We start from the raw sequence: 17,384 nt of genomic DNA on the forward strand, positions 1-17,384 counted from the left end.
ATAGAGGTGTTTATAGTATTCTCTGATGGTAGTTTGTATTTCTGCGGGATTGGCGGTGATATCCCCTTTATCATTTTTTATTGTGTCTATTTGATTCTTCTCTATTTTCTTCTTTATTAGTCTTGCTAGCAGTCTATCAATTTTGTTGATCTTTTCAAAAAAACAGCTCCTGGATTCATTGATTTTTTGAAGGGTTTTTTGTCTCTATCTCCTTCAGTTCTGCTCTGATCTTAGTTATTTCTTGCCTTCTGCTAGCTTTTGAATGTGTTTGCTCTTGCTTCTCTAGTTCTTTTAATTGTGATGTTAGGGTGTCAATTTTAGGTCTTTCCTGATTTCTCTTGTGGGCATTTAGTGCTTTAAATGTGTCCCAGAGATTCTGGTATGTTGTGTCTTTGTTCTCATTGGTTTCAAAGAGCATCTTTATTTCTGCCTTCATTTCATTATGTACCTAGTAGTCACTCAGGAGCAGGTTGTTCAGTTTCCATGTAGTTGAGCAGTTTTGAATGAATTTCTTTCTTTCTTTTTTTTTTTTTTTGAGATGGAGTCTCACTCTGTTGCCCAGGCTGGAGTGCAGTGGCACCATCTTGGCTCACTGTAAGCTCCGCCTCCATTCTCCTGCCTCAACCTCCTGAGTAGCTGGGACTATAGGCATCTGCCACCACGCCTGGCTAATTTTTTGTATTTTTAGTAGAGACAGGGTTTCGTTGTGTTAGCCAGGATGATCTCGATCTCCTGACCTCGTGATCCACCTACCTTGGCCTCCCAAAGTGCTGGGATTACAGATGTGAGCCACCATGCCCAGCCTGAGTCAGTTTCTTAATGCTGAGTACTAATTTGATTGCACTGTGGTCTGAGAGACAGTTTGTTATAATTTCTGTTCTTTTACATTTGCTGAGGAGTGCTTTACTTCCAACCATGTGGTCAATTTTGTAATAAGTGTGATGTGGTGCTGAGAAGAATGTATATTCTGTTGATTTGGGGTGGAGAGTTCTGTAGATGTCTATTAGGTCTGCTTGGTGCAGAGCTGAGTTCAATTCCTGGATATCCTTGTTAACTTTCTGTCTCATTGATCTGTCTAATGGGGTGTTAAAGTCTCCCATTATTATTGTGTGGGAGTCTAAGTCTCTTTGTAGGTCTCTAAGGACTTGCTTTATGAATCTGGGTGCTACTGTATTGGGTGCATATATATTTAGGATAGTTAGCTCTTCCTGTTGAATTGATCACTTTTAGCATTATGTAATAGCCTTCTTTGTTTCTTTTGATCTTTGTTGGTTTAAAGTCTGTTTTTATCAGAGACTAGGATTGCAACCCCTGCTTTTGTTTGTTTGTTTGTTTTCTGTTTGTTTGGTAGATCTTCCTCCATCCTTTTATTTTGAGCCTATGTGTGTCTCTGCACGTGAGATGGGTCTCCTGAATACAGCAAACTGATGGGTCTTGACTCTTCATCCGATTTGCCAGTCTGTGTCTTTCAATTGGAGCATTTAGCCCATTTACATTTAAGGTTAATATTGTTATGTGTGAATCTGATCCTGTCATTATGATGTTAGCTGGTTATTTTTCTTGTTAGTTGATGTAGTTTCTTTCTACCATCAATGGTCTTTACAATTTGGCATGTTTTTGCAGTGACTGGTACCAGTTGTTCCTTTCCATGTTTAGGGCTTCCTTCAGGAGCTCTTGTAAGGCAGGCCTGGTGGTGACAAAATTTCTCAGCATTTGCTTGTCTGTAAAGGATTTTATTTCTCCTTCACTTATGAAACTTAGTTTGGCTGGATATGAAATTCTGGGTTGAAAATTCTTTTCTTTAAGAATGTTGAATATTGGCCCCCACTCTCTTCTGGCTTGGAGAGTTTCTGCCGAGAGATCTGCTGTTAGTCTGATGGGCTTCCATTTGTGGGTAACCCAACCTTTCTCTCTGGCTGCCCTTAACATTTTTTCCTTCATTTCAACTTTGGTGAATCTGAGAATTATGTGTCTTGGAGTTGCTCTTCTTCAGGAGTATCTTTGTGGCATTCTCTGTATTTCCTGAATTTGAATGTTGGCCTGCCTTGCTAGGTTGGGGGAGTTCTCCTGGATAATATCCTGCAGAGTGTTTTCCAACTTGGTTCTGTTCTCCCCATCACTTTCTGGTATACCAATCAGACGTAGATTTGGTCTTTTCACAAAGTCCCATATTTCTTGGAGGTTTTGTTTGTTTCTTTTTACTCTTTTTTCTCTAAACTTCTCTTCTCCCTTCATTTCATTCACTTCATCTTCAATCACTGATACCCTTTCTTCCCCTTGACTGAATCAGCTACTGAAGCTTGTGCATTTGTCATGTAGTTCTCATGCCATGGTTTTCAGCTCCATCAGGTCATTTAAGGTCTTCTCTATGCTGTTTATTCTAGTTAGCCATTCGTCTAATCTTTTTTCAAGGTTTTTAGCTTCTTTGTGATGGGCTTGAACATCCTCCTTTAGCTCAGAGAAGTTTGTTATTACTGATCATCTGAAGCCTATTTCTGTCAACTCGTCAATGTCATTCTCCATCCAGCTTTGTTCCACTGCTGGCGAGGAGCTGCATTCCTTTGGAGGAGAAGAGGCACTCTGATTTTTAGAATTTTCAGTCTTTCTGCTCTGGTTTCTCCCCATCTTTGTGTTTTTATCTACCTTTGGTGTTTGATGATGGTGATGTACAGATGGGGTTTTGGTATGGATGTCCTTTCTGTTTGTTATTTTTCCTTCTAACAGTCAGGGCCCTCAGTTGCAGGTCTGTTGGAGTTTGCTGGAGGTCCACTCCAGACCCTGTTTGCCTGGGTATCACCATTGGAGGCTGCAGAACAGTAAATATTACAGAACGGAAAATGTTGCTGACTGATCCTTCTTCTAGATGCTTCATCTCAGAGGGGCACCTGGCTATATGAGGTGTCAGTCGGCCCCTACTGAGAGGTGTCTCCCAGTTAGGCTACTCGGAGGTCAGGGACCCACTTGAGGAGGCAGTCTGTCCATTCTCAGATCTCAAACTCCATGCTGGGAGAACCACTACTCTCTTCAAATCTGTCAGACAGGGACATTTAAGTCTGCAGAAGTTTCTGCTGCCTTTTGTTCAGCTATGCCCTGCCCACAGAAGTGGAGTCTACAGAGGCAGGCAGGCCTTCTTGAGCTACGGTGGGCTCCACCCAGTTCAAGCTTCCCAGCCGCTTTGTTTACCTACTCAAGCCTCAGCAATGGCGGATGCAACTCCTCCAGCCTCACTGCCACCTTGCAGTTCGATCTCAGACTGCTGTGCTAGCAGTGAGTGAGGCTTTGTGGGCATGGGACCCTCCAAGCCAGGTGAGGGATATAATCTCCTGGTGTGCTGTCTGCTAAGACCATTGGAAAAGCACAGTATTAGGGTGGGAGTGTCCCGATTTTCCAGGTACCATCTGTCACGGCTTCCTTTGGCTAGGAAAGGGAATTCCCTGACCTCTTGTGCTTCCCAGGTGAGGCGATGCCCCGTCCTGCTTCAGCTCACATGCTGTGGGCTGCACCCACTGTCCAACAAACCCTAGTGAGATGAACCTGGTACCTCAGTTGGAAATGGAGAAATCACCCATCTTCTGTGTCACTCACGCTGGGAGCTGTAGACTGGAGCTGTTCCTATTCAGCCATCTTGGAACTGGATGACTTATAAGATTGCTGTCATTCATTTCACTTATCTATAACCTATAATCACCAAATATAATCCTGTTATTATTTTCAACAAATTGTTGAAAGATCAATTATGAATCAAAAATATATATATTTAATTTTTCCTTCATATATTTCTTCTCCAATGCTTTTCATTTCTTTATGTAAATTAGATTTTCTGACCTATGTCATTTTTATCCTTTCTGAAGAATTTCTTTTTATGTTTATTAAAAGGTTGGTGTAGTGGCAAGAAGTTCTCTCAATTTTTGTTGGTCTCAGAAAGTATTTCTCCTTCACTTTTGAAGAATAATTTTGATGAACAGAAAATTCAAAGTTGGTAGATTTTTTTGTTTTTTACTTTTAAGTATTTCACCCTGACTCACGTCTTGCTTTCATGGATTCTGAAGATAATTTCAAAGCAATTTTTATTCTTGCTGCTCCATAGGTAAGATGGTTTTCTTCCTATTGCTCCTATCAAAATTTTCCCTTAGTCTATGATTTTCTGGACTTTAAATATGAAATGCAAAGGTGTCGATTTGTAAAATATTTTTATTCTGCGTAATGTTCTCTGAGCTTCCTGAATATGTGGGTTTCTGTCCATTATTAATTTTAGAAAATGCTCAAGTCATTGTTGTGTCAAATATTTCTTTCCCTTTATCTCCTTATTCTTCTGACGTTCTTACTATGCATCTTTACACTTTTTGAAATGCTTCCAGAGTTCTTGGATATTCTTTACTTTCTCATTCTTTTTTCCCTCTGCATTGCAATTTGGAAATTTGTATTTACATTTCTTCAAGGGAACTAACTTCTCCTACAACACAAGCAGAGCATTGATGAGCACATAAAAAGGCACTTATTGTAAATTCTATACGCTGTAAATTCTACAGACTGCTGTTGACATCACGCCTTTTCTAATGATTCTATCCTAGAGTTTGCTTCTCCTGACTTACATTACTTACCTGTTATTCCTTGTTACCTATTTTCTACCTTAGAGCACTCAGTATGTAACTCATGTCATAGTAAGCCTATCATGTGATTACTGCAACATTTCAGCCAATACCAATCTAATTCTTTAGCTAGATCTTCCACTTCAGAAGGTGTTCTTTAAATGTCTAAGCATTGCAATTTGTATTGATGGCAAAACATGATATAAGGAGAAACACAAATGAGACAATCCATTATCAAAAGTTTCATATTTCTTTGAAAAACCATCGATATGATAAAGCCATATCGATGAATTTCTGTGGCTATATCAAAATAAATGTCCTCTGCTGTGCTTGTCTACTTTCTCATCTTCGGATTTCCATACAATCTTTTTCAATAAAGTAGGAGATGGGCAGTGCATTCGACTGTAGTCCCCAGTTTCTTTTAAAAAAAACAACTGGATAAATTATACACAATCATATAATGTATAGAAAAAAGCATCTTTCTGAAAAACTACAATGAGACTGTCTATTCCAACTAAAACACTATCAAATTAGGAAGTAAATAAAAATGAAAAATACCACCACCCATAAAACATTTGCTGCTGCCTTTGTGAAAGTAAAACACACAAAGGGAAAAGAATACACACAGAGAACACACAAAAAGCGCTGAAGAAAATGAAATACAAAGAGCTGCCACAACACCCATCACATAACCTCTCCTCAAGACAAAATAAGGTTCTCATCATCGACCCAACCAAGGGCACTCCTGTTACCGTGCAGGTAACCAGCGGGACCTGGACAAGCCCACCATAGCTCAATGCAGGACACCAGGCTGCCAAGAAAAGCCCAAGTTCTAGCACACCAAAGGCTGCACACCTGGCTGACAGACACTGTCCCGGGACCAGCCAGGCTCACTCTCTTGTGGGACAGGAGGAGGACAGCTGTCCAAACAGGACCTCACAGCTCCATGAGAAGAAGTGGGAAGGGGGTGCCGGCTCACACATGCTCATCCTCCATGGACCCACGTAATAGGATCCATGTGGAACACTGACCCATCACAGATGCAGGGCACCCTTCGCCCTCCCTGCCACAAAACCCTGGAAAGACAGGGCAAATGGGTCACTGGGATTAGGCAAGATGCCTGGGCTGCACCCTACTGCAGGCCCCAAGAGCAACTCCACTGCCTGGGCCAGCTCTCCCAAAAAACCCCAGGGCCTCACCAGGACCACGGGGCATGGGCCAGGGCAACCAAGCAGCTCATGGTCAACCAAGGAGGCTGGTCCAGATGCCAGGAGCCAGTGCAGACCTGGCAGTCACAGAGCCTGCCCCTGGGCATGGTGGGCACTGGCCCTGGTGCCCACTCCAAGCAGGTACTAGAAATCAAAGGCTGGGGGCCTCCAGAGCCACATGCTTTCTATGGTGGGTTCCCATCCATGACTCAACCCCAGGGAAAAAATCACCACCGCCTACCAGGCTCCAGGAGGCCCATTGGAAAGGCCCATTTCTCAACAGGGATGATTCCAATTAGGGCCATGGGTGAGGCGCCATCCTTGAATCTCCATGACCCAACCCCAAGGGCAGATTCATGCACCACACTCCAGGGACAAACAGCTCCCCTCTAACTCCCTTCAGGCCTGACTTGAGCACTGAGTCTCAACCGAGTGCTGCCATGGGTGGGGCTGAAGGAACACTTTCCTGCCTGGACCGCCGTCCCTCCTATAGAGCTCAGGAAAGGTATCCTCCTTGGGTCCAGTTCCCAAAAAAGCAGCCCTCCTGGAGAACTCATGCCTCTCTGATGGGAATTCAGGTTGGTTCCCTGAGGAAACCCTCTTATCCCAAAGGCTGACCCTTGGTGACCCCACATGGCCCAGCTCATGACCCATGACACCAGCAGGATCCACTCACCTATGCCAGTCAATGCCAAGGGGCCCGCTGGGTGGAGGAGCTCACTGAAAGACACAAGGGGAAAATGGGGGCTCAGGAAGGAGCCACCAACCAGCCCCACCCCTGAGGAAGAGGAGCCCCGACACCAAGCCCCCTCAGGGAGCCTGGGCTGCCTCACAGAGGAGCACAGAGACAGGGTTGGACATTCCTGATGGCCTTCAGGGCCTGCAGGTCTCCAGCCCAAACTACAGCAGTCATTCCAGGAATCCCAGCGTCCTCTTCCAAGATTCTCACCTAGGCTGGGCCTCAGCGTAATCCTATTGAGCATGATTTTTAAGTCATCACCTCTCTTCAGGACAATATAAGGTTCTCATCATTGACCCAACCAAGGGCAACCCCCACACCAAGCATGCCTCCAGCAGAACCTGGATGTGCTCACCACAGCTCAGTGCAGGAGACCAGGGTGCCAGGGAGGGTCCGAGTTTCAGCACACCAGGGGATGAGCACCAGGTTGACAGACACTGGCCTGGGGCCTGTGGGGACTCAACACAAGCCTTCCTCCAGGCTCACCATCTGGAGGGACAGGAGGAGGACATGTGTCTAACCAGGGCCTCACATATCAGTGCAGGGAGGGTGGGTAGGGGATACCCATGCGATGGGGATCCATGCAGAACACCGACCCAACATGGACACAGAGCACCATTGGCCCTCCCGACCACCAAACCCTAGAAAGACAGAGCAAGTGGGTCACTGTGCTGGGGCAAGATGTCTGGGCTGCACCCTACTGCAGGCCCTGAGAGCACCTCCACTGCCCGGGCTGGCTCCCCAGAACAACCCCAGGGCCACACCAGGACCATGGGGCATAGGCCAGGGCAACCAACCTGCTCCTGGCCAACCAAGGAGTCTTGGCCAATCAGGAATCACATGATGTCCTCTCCTTTTCTTGGGCTCAAGACCCCACCACCCTGGAGGTGACCCTACGACTCAGAAGCAGCCTGTGTGGCAAATTTCCAGGACAGGTCCCTGAACAGCCGGCCTTCCCACCGCAGGAGGCCACCCTTCCCACCCCTGGACCTAAAGGAAAGGATGACCCCAGTGGGACACGAGTTGCCCCCATGGCCCAAAGAAGGGCCGGCCTGCAGCACCGCCAGGCACCAGGAGAGCTCAGCTTTGACTCAACCTCACTGAAACAGCACCCCCACCAACAGGCTCAAGGAGGTGCCACTAAGATGGTGATTACTCAACAGGGTCGGTCCCATTCAGGGCCATGGGTGGGGTGCACTCCTTGAATCTCCACTGCCTGACTGTGTGGGCCCAATCACCGACCACTCTTCAGGGAGGGAGAACTCTAGTGTGACCCCCAGGGAGCCCCAGAGCTTCTGTGTCCCCCATGATGTGCCTGGGCAGTCCTCAAGGCCTGACTAGCCCACAGAATTTCAGCTGGGAGCAGCTCTATGTTGGGCTGAAGGAACCCTTTCCTGCCTGGACCTCCATCACCCTGCAGGGCTTCAGGAAATGCGTGCTCCTAGGGTCAGATCCCTAGGGAAGCAACGCTACTGGAGAAATGTTCCTCCCCAGTGGGAAATAGGTTGGCACCCTGAGAAAACCCTAGTTGCCTAAAGGCTGACCCTCAATGGCCCAACGCTGCCTCATTCATGGCCTATGACCCCAACAGGATACACTCACCTATGCCGCTTAAGGCCATGGGCCCCACCTGGGCAGAAGAGCTCATGAAAGACAGGGGGAGAACACAGGCTCAGGAAGGAGCCACCAACATGCCCCATCCCTGGGGAAACACAGCCCGGATACCAAGCCGACAGAGTGAGCCTGGGCTGCCTCATGGAGGGCCACAGAGACATGGCTGGGTCCCCTTGAGATGCCCTTGAGGGCCTCAAGTTCTTCAGCACAAAATACAGTGACTAGTAGCCCTGCCAGGGATCTTGGTATCCCAGCATTCTCTTCCAAAATTCTCACCTAGGCTGGGCCTCAGCGTAATCCTATTGAGCATGATTTTTAAGTCATCACCTCTCTTCAGGACAATATAAGGTTCTCATCATCGACCCAACCCGGGGCACCAACAACCTCGCATATGATTCCAGCAGAACCCAGATGTGCTCACCACAACTCAGTGCAGGAGACCAGGGCGCCAGGAAGGGCCTGAGCCTCAGTGCATCAGGAGCTGGGCACTGGGCTGATGGCCACAGCCCCAGGAACAGGCCCAACACAGGTCTTTCTCCTGTCTCACCATCAGGGAGAGAGGTGGAGGACATCTGTCCAAAATGACCTCCATGTGGGGAAGGAGGTAGGGCATGCTAACTGATGCTTGCTCGTCCTCCATGAACACGTTTGCACACAGGTGCCCTCTCCAAGCACACACTGGAAATCACAACCTGACTCACATGCTTTCTTTGGTGGGTCACCACTCGTATTCCGCGTATCTCCCACACACAGAGCCAGCCACACTTGAACAACTGGGAGCCACACGGTACCCTCACCATTGCTTGGGCCCAAAACTCCACCAGGAGGTGACACAATGGATTCCAAGCAGCCTGGCAACAAAATCCCAGAACAGGTCCCTCGACAGCAGGCCATCCCTTCTCAAGGGCCACCCTTCCTGACACTTGATGTCAGAGATAGGGTGATCCCCAGCAGGATGTGGGCTGCCCTGTGGACCAAGGCGACGAATCCCAGGGCTGACCTGTCGCACAACCAGGTACAGGCAAGGCAGAGGCCTTGACCCAACCGCAGGAAAACAACATCACCTCCCACCAGGCTCCAGGAGACCTACTGGGATGGTACATTGCTCAATAAGAATGGTCACATTCCAGGCAATGGGTGGGGCATGACCATTTTATGTCCAAGACCCAACCCTAAGGGTCCATTCCTACACCACACTCCGGGGACTGGGAGCTCCCATGTGACCCCCGTGGCACCCAGAGCCCCTCTGGACCCCCTCGTGTTCAGGCAGTCCTTGAGAACTGACCTGAGCACTGAGTCTCAGCTAGGAGCTGCCTTGCCTGGGGCTGACAGAACCTTTTCCTGCCTGGACCACCGTCACCCCCGCAGGGCTTCAGGTATCCTCCTTGGGTCTAATTCCCAAAAAAGCCACCCTCTGGAGGAGCCTTCCGGGGTGGGAGTCGTCGGCTGCCTGAGAAAACCCTTCTGGCTCCAAGGCTGAACCTCGGCTAGCCTACACAGCCTGGCTAATGGCCTATGACCCCAGCAGGATTCACTCAACTATGCCAGTCAATGCCAGGGGGCCCGCCTGGGAGGAAAAGCTCACTGAAAGACACAAGGGAGGAATGGGGGATCAGGAAGGAGCCACCAATGTTCCCTGGCCCCAGGGGCAGCAACACCAACACAAGCCTGCAGAGGTAGCCTGGGTTGCCTCAGGGGAAGAAACACAGGGGAACCAGGGGTTGGGCCTCCTTCCAGATGCCCTTCAGGACCTCCAGGACCCCAGCCTGGAGGACCTGTTGGAGATCTCGGGATCCCAGTGTCCTCTTCTAACATTCTCACCTAGGTTGGGCCTCCAGGCCCATTAATCCTGTGAGCATGATTTTAAGTCATCACCTCTCTTCAGACAATATAAGGTTCTCATCATTGACCTTGAGGAAAGCCCCTCCCCATGCATGCATCCAGCGGAACCTGGATGTGCTCACCACAGCTCAGCAGGAGACCAGGGTGCCAGGGAGGATCTGAGCTTCCAGCACTAGGGGATGAAGGCACCGGGCTGAGAGGACACTGGCCTGGGGCCTGTGGGGCCCAACACAACTCTTCCTCCAGGTTTACCATCTGGGGGTGACAGGAAGGACATGTGTCCACCAAAGACTCACATATCAGTGTGAGGAAGGTGGGTAGGGGATGCCCATGTGATGGAATCCATGCAGACACTGACCCATCATGGAAGCTTGAGGGCCTGGTGGCCGGCCACCAAATCCTGGAAAGACACAGAGGTGGGTCACTGGGCTGGGGCAAGATGCCTGGGCTGTGCCCCACTGCAGGCCCTAAGAGCACCTCTACTGCTCGGGCTGGCTCCTCCAAACAACCCCAGGGCCGCACTGGGACCCTGGGGCACGGGTCAGGGAAACCAACCTGCTCATGGCCTACCAATGAGTCTGGCCCTAACACCAGGAGTCAATGCAGACCTGGCAGTCACAGAGCCTGCTTTGGGCATGGTGGGTGCCCTTCCTGGTGCCCTCTCCGAGCACACACCAGAAATCAAAGCCTGGGGACCTCTGGGGCCACGTGTTTTCTCTGGTGGGTCTTCATCTTGCCCTACACCTCCCACACACAGAGCCAGGCCACACTGGGCCAATCAGAAACCACGTGGTGTCCTCTCCTTTCCTTGGGATCAAGACCCTGCCACCCTAGAGGTGACCCCGTGGCTCAGAAGTAGCCTGTGGGGCAAATTCCCAGAACAGGCCCCTGTACAGCAGGACTTCCCACCTCAGGAGGACACCCTTCTCGCCACTGAATCTCAAGGAAGGGGAAACACCAGCGGGATGTAAGCTGCCCCCTTGGCCCAAAGACCACAATCCCCAGGGCTGCCTGCAGCACCACCAGGCACCAGCCAGAGCTCAGCCTTGATCCAACTGCATTGAAACAGTGCCTCCCCCTACCAGGCTCAAGGAGGTACCACTAAGATGGCCCATCACTCAGTAGGGTCGGTCTGATCAGGCCCATGGATGGGGTGCAGTGATGAATCTCCAGGGCCTGTCTGCGTGGGCTCAATCAACCACCACGGTCCAGGGAAGGAGAACTCCAGCGTGACCCCCAGGCTGCCCCAGAGCTGCAATTGCCCCTTTCATGTGGCCTGGGCAGTCCTTGAGCCCTGACCTGCCCACCAAGTTTCAGCTGGGAGCTGCTCTATGTTGGGTTGAAGGAACCTTTTCTGCCTAGACCACCATCACCTCTGCAGGGCTTCAGGAATTGCGTGCTCCTAGGGTCAGATTCCCAAGGAAGCAACCCTATTGAAGAAACGCTTAGTCCCCAGCGGCACCCTGAGAAAATCCTAGTGGTCCGAAGGCTGACTGTCAATGGCCCCAAGCTTCCTCATTCATGGCTCATGATCCTAACAGGATACACTCACCTATGCCGCTTAAGGCCATGGGTCCCACCTGGGCAGAAGAGCTCACTGAAAGACATGGGGGAGAACACAGGGTCAGGAAGTAGCCGCCAACATGCCCCATCCCTGGGGAACCAGAGCCCAGACACCAAGCCCACAGAGGGAGCCTGGGTTGCCTCACACAGGGTCACAGAGACAGGGCTGGGCACCCTGAGATGCCCTTCAGGGCCTCAAGTTCTCCAGCCCAAAATACAGTGGTGCTGCTGGAAATCTTGCGATCCCAGCGTCCTCTTTCAAAATTCTCGTCTGGGCTGGGCCTCAGCGTAATCCTATTGAGCATGATTTTTAAGTCATCACCTCTCTTCAGGACAATATAAGGTTCTCATCATCGACCCAACTCAGGGGACCAACAACCTCATGCATGTATCCAGCGGGACCCAGATGTGCTCACCACAGCTCAGTGCAGGAGACCAGAGCACCAGGAAGGGCCTGAGCTTCAGCTTATCAGGGGCTGGGCAACAGGCTGATGACCACTGGCCCAGCAACAGGAGGCCCAACGCAACTCTTCCTCTGGTCTCACCACCTGGGAGAGAGCTGGAGGACATGTGTCCAAAATGATCTCCACGTTGGGAAGTAGGTAGGGCATGCCAGCTCACACCTGCTCATCCTCCAAGGAACATGTGATGAAATCCATGTGAAATACGGACTTGTCACTGGCACGGGGCACCCTTGGGCCTGCTTGCCAATGAATCCTGGAAGGACAGGGCAGGTAGGTCACTGGGCTCAGGCAAAACGCCCAGGCTTTGCCATACTGCAGGCTTTGAGAGCACCTCCACTGCCCAAGACGACTGTTGCATGACCCCAGGGCTTCCCTGGGACCACTGGGCACAGGCCAGGGCCATTCGCCAGGTCATGGCCAACCAAGAAGGCTGGCCCAGATGCCATGCCTGGCAGTCGCATAGCCTGGGCAGGGGGGGCATGTGTACAGGTGGCCTCTCCAAGCACGCACTGGAAATCACAGCCTGAGCCACATGCAAATTTGGTGGGTCACCACCCATACTCCACATGTCTCCCACACACAGAGTCAGCCATACTTGAACAATCGGGAGCCACATGGTGCCCTCTCCATTGCTTGGGCCCAAAACTCTACCACCCTGGAGGTGACACAATGGATTTCAAGCAGCCTGAGCAACAAAATCCTGGAACATGTCCCTCGACAGTGGGCCGTCCCTTCTCAGGAAGCCACCCTTCCTGACACTTGATGTCAGAGATAGGGTGATCCCCAGTGCCATGCGGGCTGCCCCTTGACCCAAAGCCCACAAGTCCCAGGGCTGACCTACAGCACAACCACATACGGGCCAGAGCTCTGCCTTGACCCAACCCCAGGAAAACAATGCCACCTCCTACCAGGCTCCAGGAGACACACTGGGATGGTCCATGGCTCAATAGGGATGGTCACATTCCAGGCAATGGGTGGGGCACGACCCTTTTATGCCCAAGACCCAACCCTAAGGGTCCATTCCTACACCACACTCCGGGGACTGAGAGCTCCCATGCGACCCCCGTGGCACCCAGAGCCCCTCTGACCCCTCGCGGTTCAGGCAGTCCTTGAGAACTGACCCAAGCACCGGTCTCAGCTAGAAGCTGCCTTGCCTGGGGCTGACAGAACCCTTTCCTGCCTGGACAACCGTCACCCCCGCAGGGCTTCGGGTATCCTCCTTACATCAAAGCCACCTCCTCCTGGAGCAGGAACCCATCTCTAGGGTGGGAATTGTGCCTGCTGCCTGAGAAAAACCCTTTCTGGCCTGTAAAGGCTGAACCCTCGGCTACTCCCACACCTGCCTGGCTAATGGCCCATGACCCCAGCAGGATCACCACCTATGCCAGTCAATGCCAGGGACTTCGGGAGGAAAAGCTCACTGAAAGACAAGGGAGGAATGGGGGCTCAGGAAGCCACCAATGTTCCCTGGCCCCAGGGAACTGCAGCACCAACACCAAGCCTGCAGAGGTAGCCTGGGTTGCCTCAAGGAAGAGCACAGAGACAGGGTTAGGCCTCCTTCCAGATGCCCTTCAGGACCTCCAGGTCTCCAGCCAAAAATACAGTGGACCTGTTGGAGATCTCCGGATCCCAGTGTCCTCTTCCAACATTCTCACCTAGGTTGGGCCTCAGCGTAATCCTATTGAGCATGATTTTAAGTCACTACCTCTCTTCTGCAGGACAATATAAGTTCTCACTATTGACCCAATCAAGGCAAGCCTCTCCCACGACATCCAGCTGAACCTGGATGTGCTCACCACAGCTCAGTGCAGGAGACCAAGATGCCAGTGAGGGTCTGAGCTTCAACACACCAGAGGATGAACACCAGGCTGACGGACACTGGCCTGAGGCCTGTTGAGGCCCAACAGAAGTCTTCTTCCAGGCTTATCATCTGGGGTGACAGCTGAAGGACACATGTCCACCCAGGGCCTCGCATATCAGTGTGGGTAGTTGGGTAGGGGATGCCCATGTGATGGAATCCATGTAGAATATTGACCCATCACGGACACAGGGTAACATTGGCCCTCCCGACCACCAAGCCCTGGAAAGACAGGGAATGTAGGTCACTGTGCTGGGGCAAGATGCCTGGGCTGTGCTTTACTGCGGGCCCCAAGAGCACCTCCACTGCTCTGACCGTTTCCTCCGAACAACCGTAGGGCCGGGCTGGGACCATAGGGCATGGATCGGGGCCACCAACCTGCTCGGGGCCAACCAAGGAGTCTGGCACTGACACCAGGAGCCAATGCAGACCTGGCAGTCACAGAGCCTGCCCTGGGCATGGTGGGTACTCACCCTGGTGCCCTCTCCAAGCACACACCAGAAATCCTCCGGAGGCCCTAGGGTCACCGCTTCTGGTGGCTGGTCTCATCCTGCCCTACACCTCCCACACACAGAGCCAGGTCACACTGGGCTAATCAGAAACCACATGGTGTCCTCTCCCTCCTGGGATCAAGACCCTTCCACCCCTGAGGTGATCCCGTGGCTCAGAAGTAGCCTGTGGAGCAATTCCCAGAACAGGTCCCTGGACACAGCAGGATTCCCACCTCAGGAGGACACCCTGCCACTGAATCTCAAAGAAGGGTGACCCCAGCGGATGTGAGCTGCCCCCGGCCCAAAGACCACAACCTCCAGGGTTGCTCAGTAGCACCACCAGGCACCGTAGCCAGAGCTCAGCCTTGACACAACTGCATTGAACAGTGCCTCCCCCCTTACCAGGCTCAAAGGAGGTACTACTAACATGGCCCATTACTCAACAGGGTCGGTCCCATTCAGGGTCATGGATGGGGGCAGTCCTGAATCTCCAGGGCCTGTTTGCGTGGGCCCAATCACCCACTCACTGTCCAGGCAGGGAGAACTCCAGTGTAACCCCCAGGCTGCCCCAGAGCCCCTGTTGCCCTCCTTATGTGGCCTGGGCAGTCCTCCAGCCTGATCTGCCCACCAAGTTTTAGCTGGGAGCTGCTCTATGTTGGGCTGAAGGAACCCTTTCTGCCTGGACCACCATCACCTCTGCAGGGTTTCAGGAAATGAGTACTCCTAGGGTCAGATTCCAAAGGAAGCGACCCTACTGGAGAAATGTTCCCTCCCCAGTGGCACCCGGAGAAAACCCTAGTGGCCTGAAGGCTGACCCTCAATGGCCCCACGCTGCCTATTTCATGACCCATGACCCCAACAGGATACACTCACCTATGCCACGTCAGGCCAGGGGCCAACCTGGGCAGAAGAGCTCACTGAAAGACAAGGGGGAGAACACGGGCTCAGGAAGGAGTAGCCAATATGCCCCATCCCTGGGGACCCAGAGCCCAGACACCAACGCACACAGGGAGCCTGGGCTGCCTCCCAGAGGGGCACAGAGACAGGGCTGGGCACCCCTGAGATGACCTTCAGGGCCTTAAGTTCTACATCCCAAAATATAGTAACCCTGCTGGGGATCTCGGGATCCCAGCGTTCTCTGCCAAAATTCTCACCTAGGCTGGGCCTCAGCGTAATCCTATTGAGCATGATTTTTAAGTCATCACCTCTCTTCAGGACAATGTAAGGTTCTCATCATCGACCCAACTCAGGGGACCAACCACCTCACCTATGCATCCAGCGGGACCCAGATGTGCTCACCACAGCTCGGTGCAGTAGACCAGGGCACCAGGAAGGGCCTGAGCTTCAGCATATCATGGGGCTGGGCAACAGGCTGATGGCCACTGGCCCAGGAACAGCAGACCCAAAGCAAGTCTTCCTCCGGTCTCACCACCTGGGAGAGAGCTGGAGAGACCTGTGTCCAAAATGACCTCCATGAGGGGAAGGAGGTAGGTCATGGCAGCTCATACTTGCTCATCCTCCATGGATGCATGTGATGAGATCCACGTGCTTGTCACTGACACAGACACCCTTGGCCCTGTGTGCCACCGAACCCTGGAAGGACAGGGCAGGTAGGTCACTGGGCTCAGGCTAAACGCCCAGGCTGTGCCATACTGCAGGCTTTGAGAGCACCTCCACTGTCCAAGAGGGCTCTGCTGCATGACCCCAGGGCATCCCTGGGATCACTGGGCACGGGCCAGGGCCATTAGCCAGGTCATGGCCAACCAAGAAGGCTGGCCCAGATGCCATGCACCACTGCAGACCTGGCAGTCACATAGTCTACCCGTGGGCATGGGGGGCATGCGTACAGGCACCCTTTCCAATGAAGCACTGGAAATCACAGCCTGAGCCACATGCTTTCTTTGGTGGGTCACCATCCATACTCTGCATGTCTCCCACACACAGAGTCAGCCACACTTGAACAATCGGGAGTCATGTGGTGCCCTCTCCATTGCTTGGGCCCAAAATTCCACCACCCTGGAGGTGACACAATGGATTCCAAGCAGCCTGAGCAACAAAATCCCGGAACAGGTCCCTCAACAGCTGACTTTCCCATCTCAGGGGGCCACCCTTCCTGACACTTGATGTCAGAGATAGGGTGATCCACAGCAGGATGTGGGCTGCCCCTTAACCCAAAGCCCACAAGTCCCAGGGCTGACCTGCAGCACAACTACATACGGGCCAGAGCTCCGCCTTGACCCAACCCCAGGAAAACAACGCCGCCTCCCACCAGGCTCCAGGAGACACACTGGGATGGCCCATGGCTCAATAGGGACGGTTACATTCCAGGAAATGGGTGGGGCACGACCCTTTTATGCCCAAGACCCAACCCTAACGGTCCATTCACACACCACACTCTGGGGACTGAGAGCTCCCATGCGACCCCTGTGGCACCCAGAGCCCCTCTGGACCCCCTCGTGTTCAGGCAGTCCTTGAGAACTGACCCAAGCACCGAGTCTCAGCTAGAAGCTGCCTTGCCTGGGGCTGACAGAACCCTTTTCCTGCCTGGACAATCACACACAGCCAAGAGGGCTTCGGGTATCCTCCTTGGGTCTAATTCCCAAAAAAGCCACCCTCTGGAGAACCCATCTCTCCAGGTGGGAATTCAGGTCGGCTGCCTGAGAAAACCCTTCTGGCTCAAAGGCTGAACCTCGGTGAACCCACACGGCCTGGCTAATGGCCCATGACCCCAGCAGGATTCACTCACCTATGCCAGTCAATGCCAGGGGGCCCGCCTGGGAGGAAAAGCTCACTGAAAGACACAAGGGAGGAATGGGGGCTCAGGAAGGAGCCACCAATGTTCCCTGGCCCCAGGGAACTGCAGCACCAACACCAAGTCTGCAGAGGTAGCCTGGGTTGCCTCAAGGAAGAGCACAGACAGGGTTAGGCCTTCAGGAACCTCTCTGACTTGGAACCCCCATCATGAGCTGTTTGATAAGCAGACGCCAGCACATGCAACAAACGAACCATACAACAG

At 52.1% G+C, this 17,384-nt stretch overlaps 1 protein-coding gene, 5 non-coding genes and 1 pseudogene across 19 annotated transcripts in view; all 7 read right to left on the minus strand.

Annotated features, from left to right (window-relative positions):
• Positions 1-6,753: 6,753 nt before the first annotated feature.
• LOC116276069 lies at positions 6,754-6,835 on the minus strand. The gene has a single exon (XR_004185515.1). It is a non-coding gene; the product is annotated as a small nucleolar RNA SNORD115 (small nucleolar RNA).
• Positions 6,836-7,453: 618 nt separating this feature from the next.
• The window catches only part of LOC103885667, a 94,117-nt gene continuing 84,186 nt past the window's right edge, over positions 7,454-17,384 (minus strand). Inside the window, exons 1-3 of one of the 14 annotated variants that reach the window (XR_004185282.1) lie at positions 14,351-14,383; positions 13,816-13,949; positions 9,685-9,734 (exon numbers count right to left, since the gene is read on the minus strand). Coding sequence is in view for 6 of the 14 variants with exons in the window: in XM_031668946.1 (XP_031524806.1) it covers positions 15,636-15,811; positions 17,115-17,159 (221 nt within the window). In the remaining 8 variants the exon portion in view is untranslated. Of the gene's footprint in view, positions 8,185-9,684; positions 9,735-10,214; positions 10,248-10,378; positions 10,393-11,544; positions 11,590-11,971; positions 12,273-13,815; positions 13,950-14,350; positions 14,384-15,268; positions 15,286-15,314; positions 15,962-17,114; positions 17,160-17,384 lie in introns of those variants that run through there. The other 13 variants (XR_004185240.1, XR_004185241.1, XM_031668949.1 and 10 more) reach the window with 13 other exon arrangements.
• Positions 8,434-8,515, minus strand: LOC116276076. The gene has a single exon (XR_004185521.1). It is a non-coding gene; the product is annotated as a small nucleolar RNA SNORD115 (small nucleolar RNA).
• On the minus strand, positions 9,987-10,062 carry LOC116276123 (annotated as a pseudogene).
• On the minus strand, positions 11,834-11,915 carry LOC116276077. The gene has a single exon (XR_004185522.1). It is a non-coding gene; the product is annotated as a small nucleolar RNA SNORD115 (small nucleolar RNA).
• On the minus strand, positions 13,682-13,764 carry LOC116276120. Its single transcript, XR_004185564.1, has one exon. It is a non-coding gene; the product is annotated as a small nucleolar RNA SNORD115 (small nucleolar RNA).
• On the minus strand, positions 15,530-15,611 carry LOC116276092. Its single transcript, XR_004185537.1, has one exon. It is a non-coding gene; the product is annotated as a small nucleolar RNA SNORD115 (small nucleolar RNA).

This window comes from Papio anubis, chromosome 7 (assembly GCF_008728515.1).
Source record: "Papio anubis isolate 15944 chromosome 7, Panubis1.0, whole genome shotgun sequence".
Taxonomy (NCBI): domain Eukaryota; kingdom Metazoa; phylum Chordata; class Mammalia; order Primates; family Cercopithecidae; genus Papio; species Papio anubis.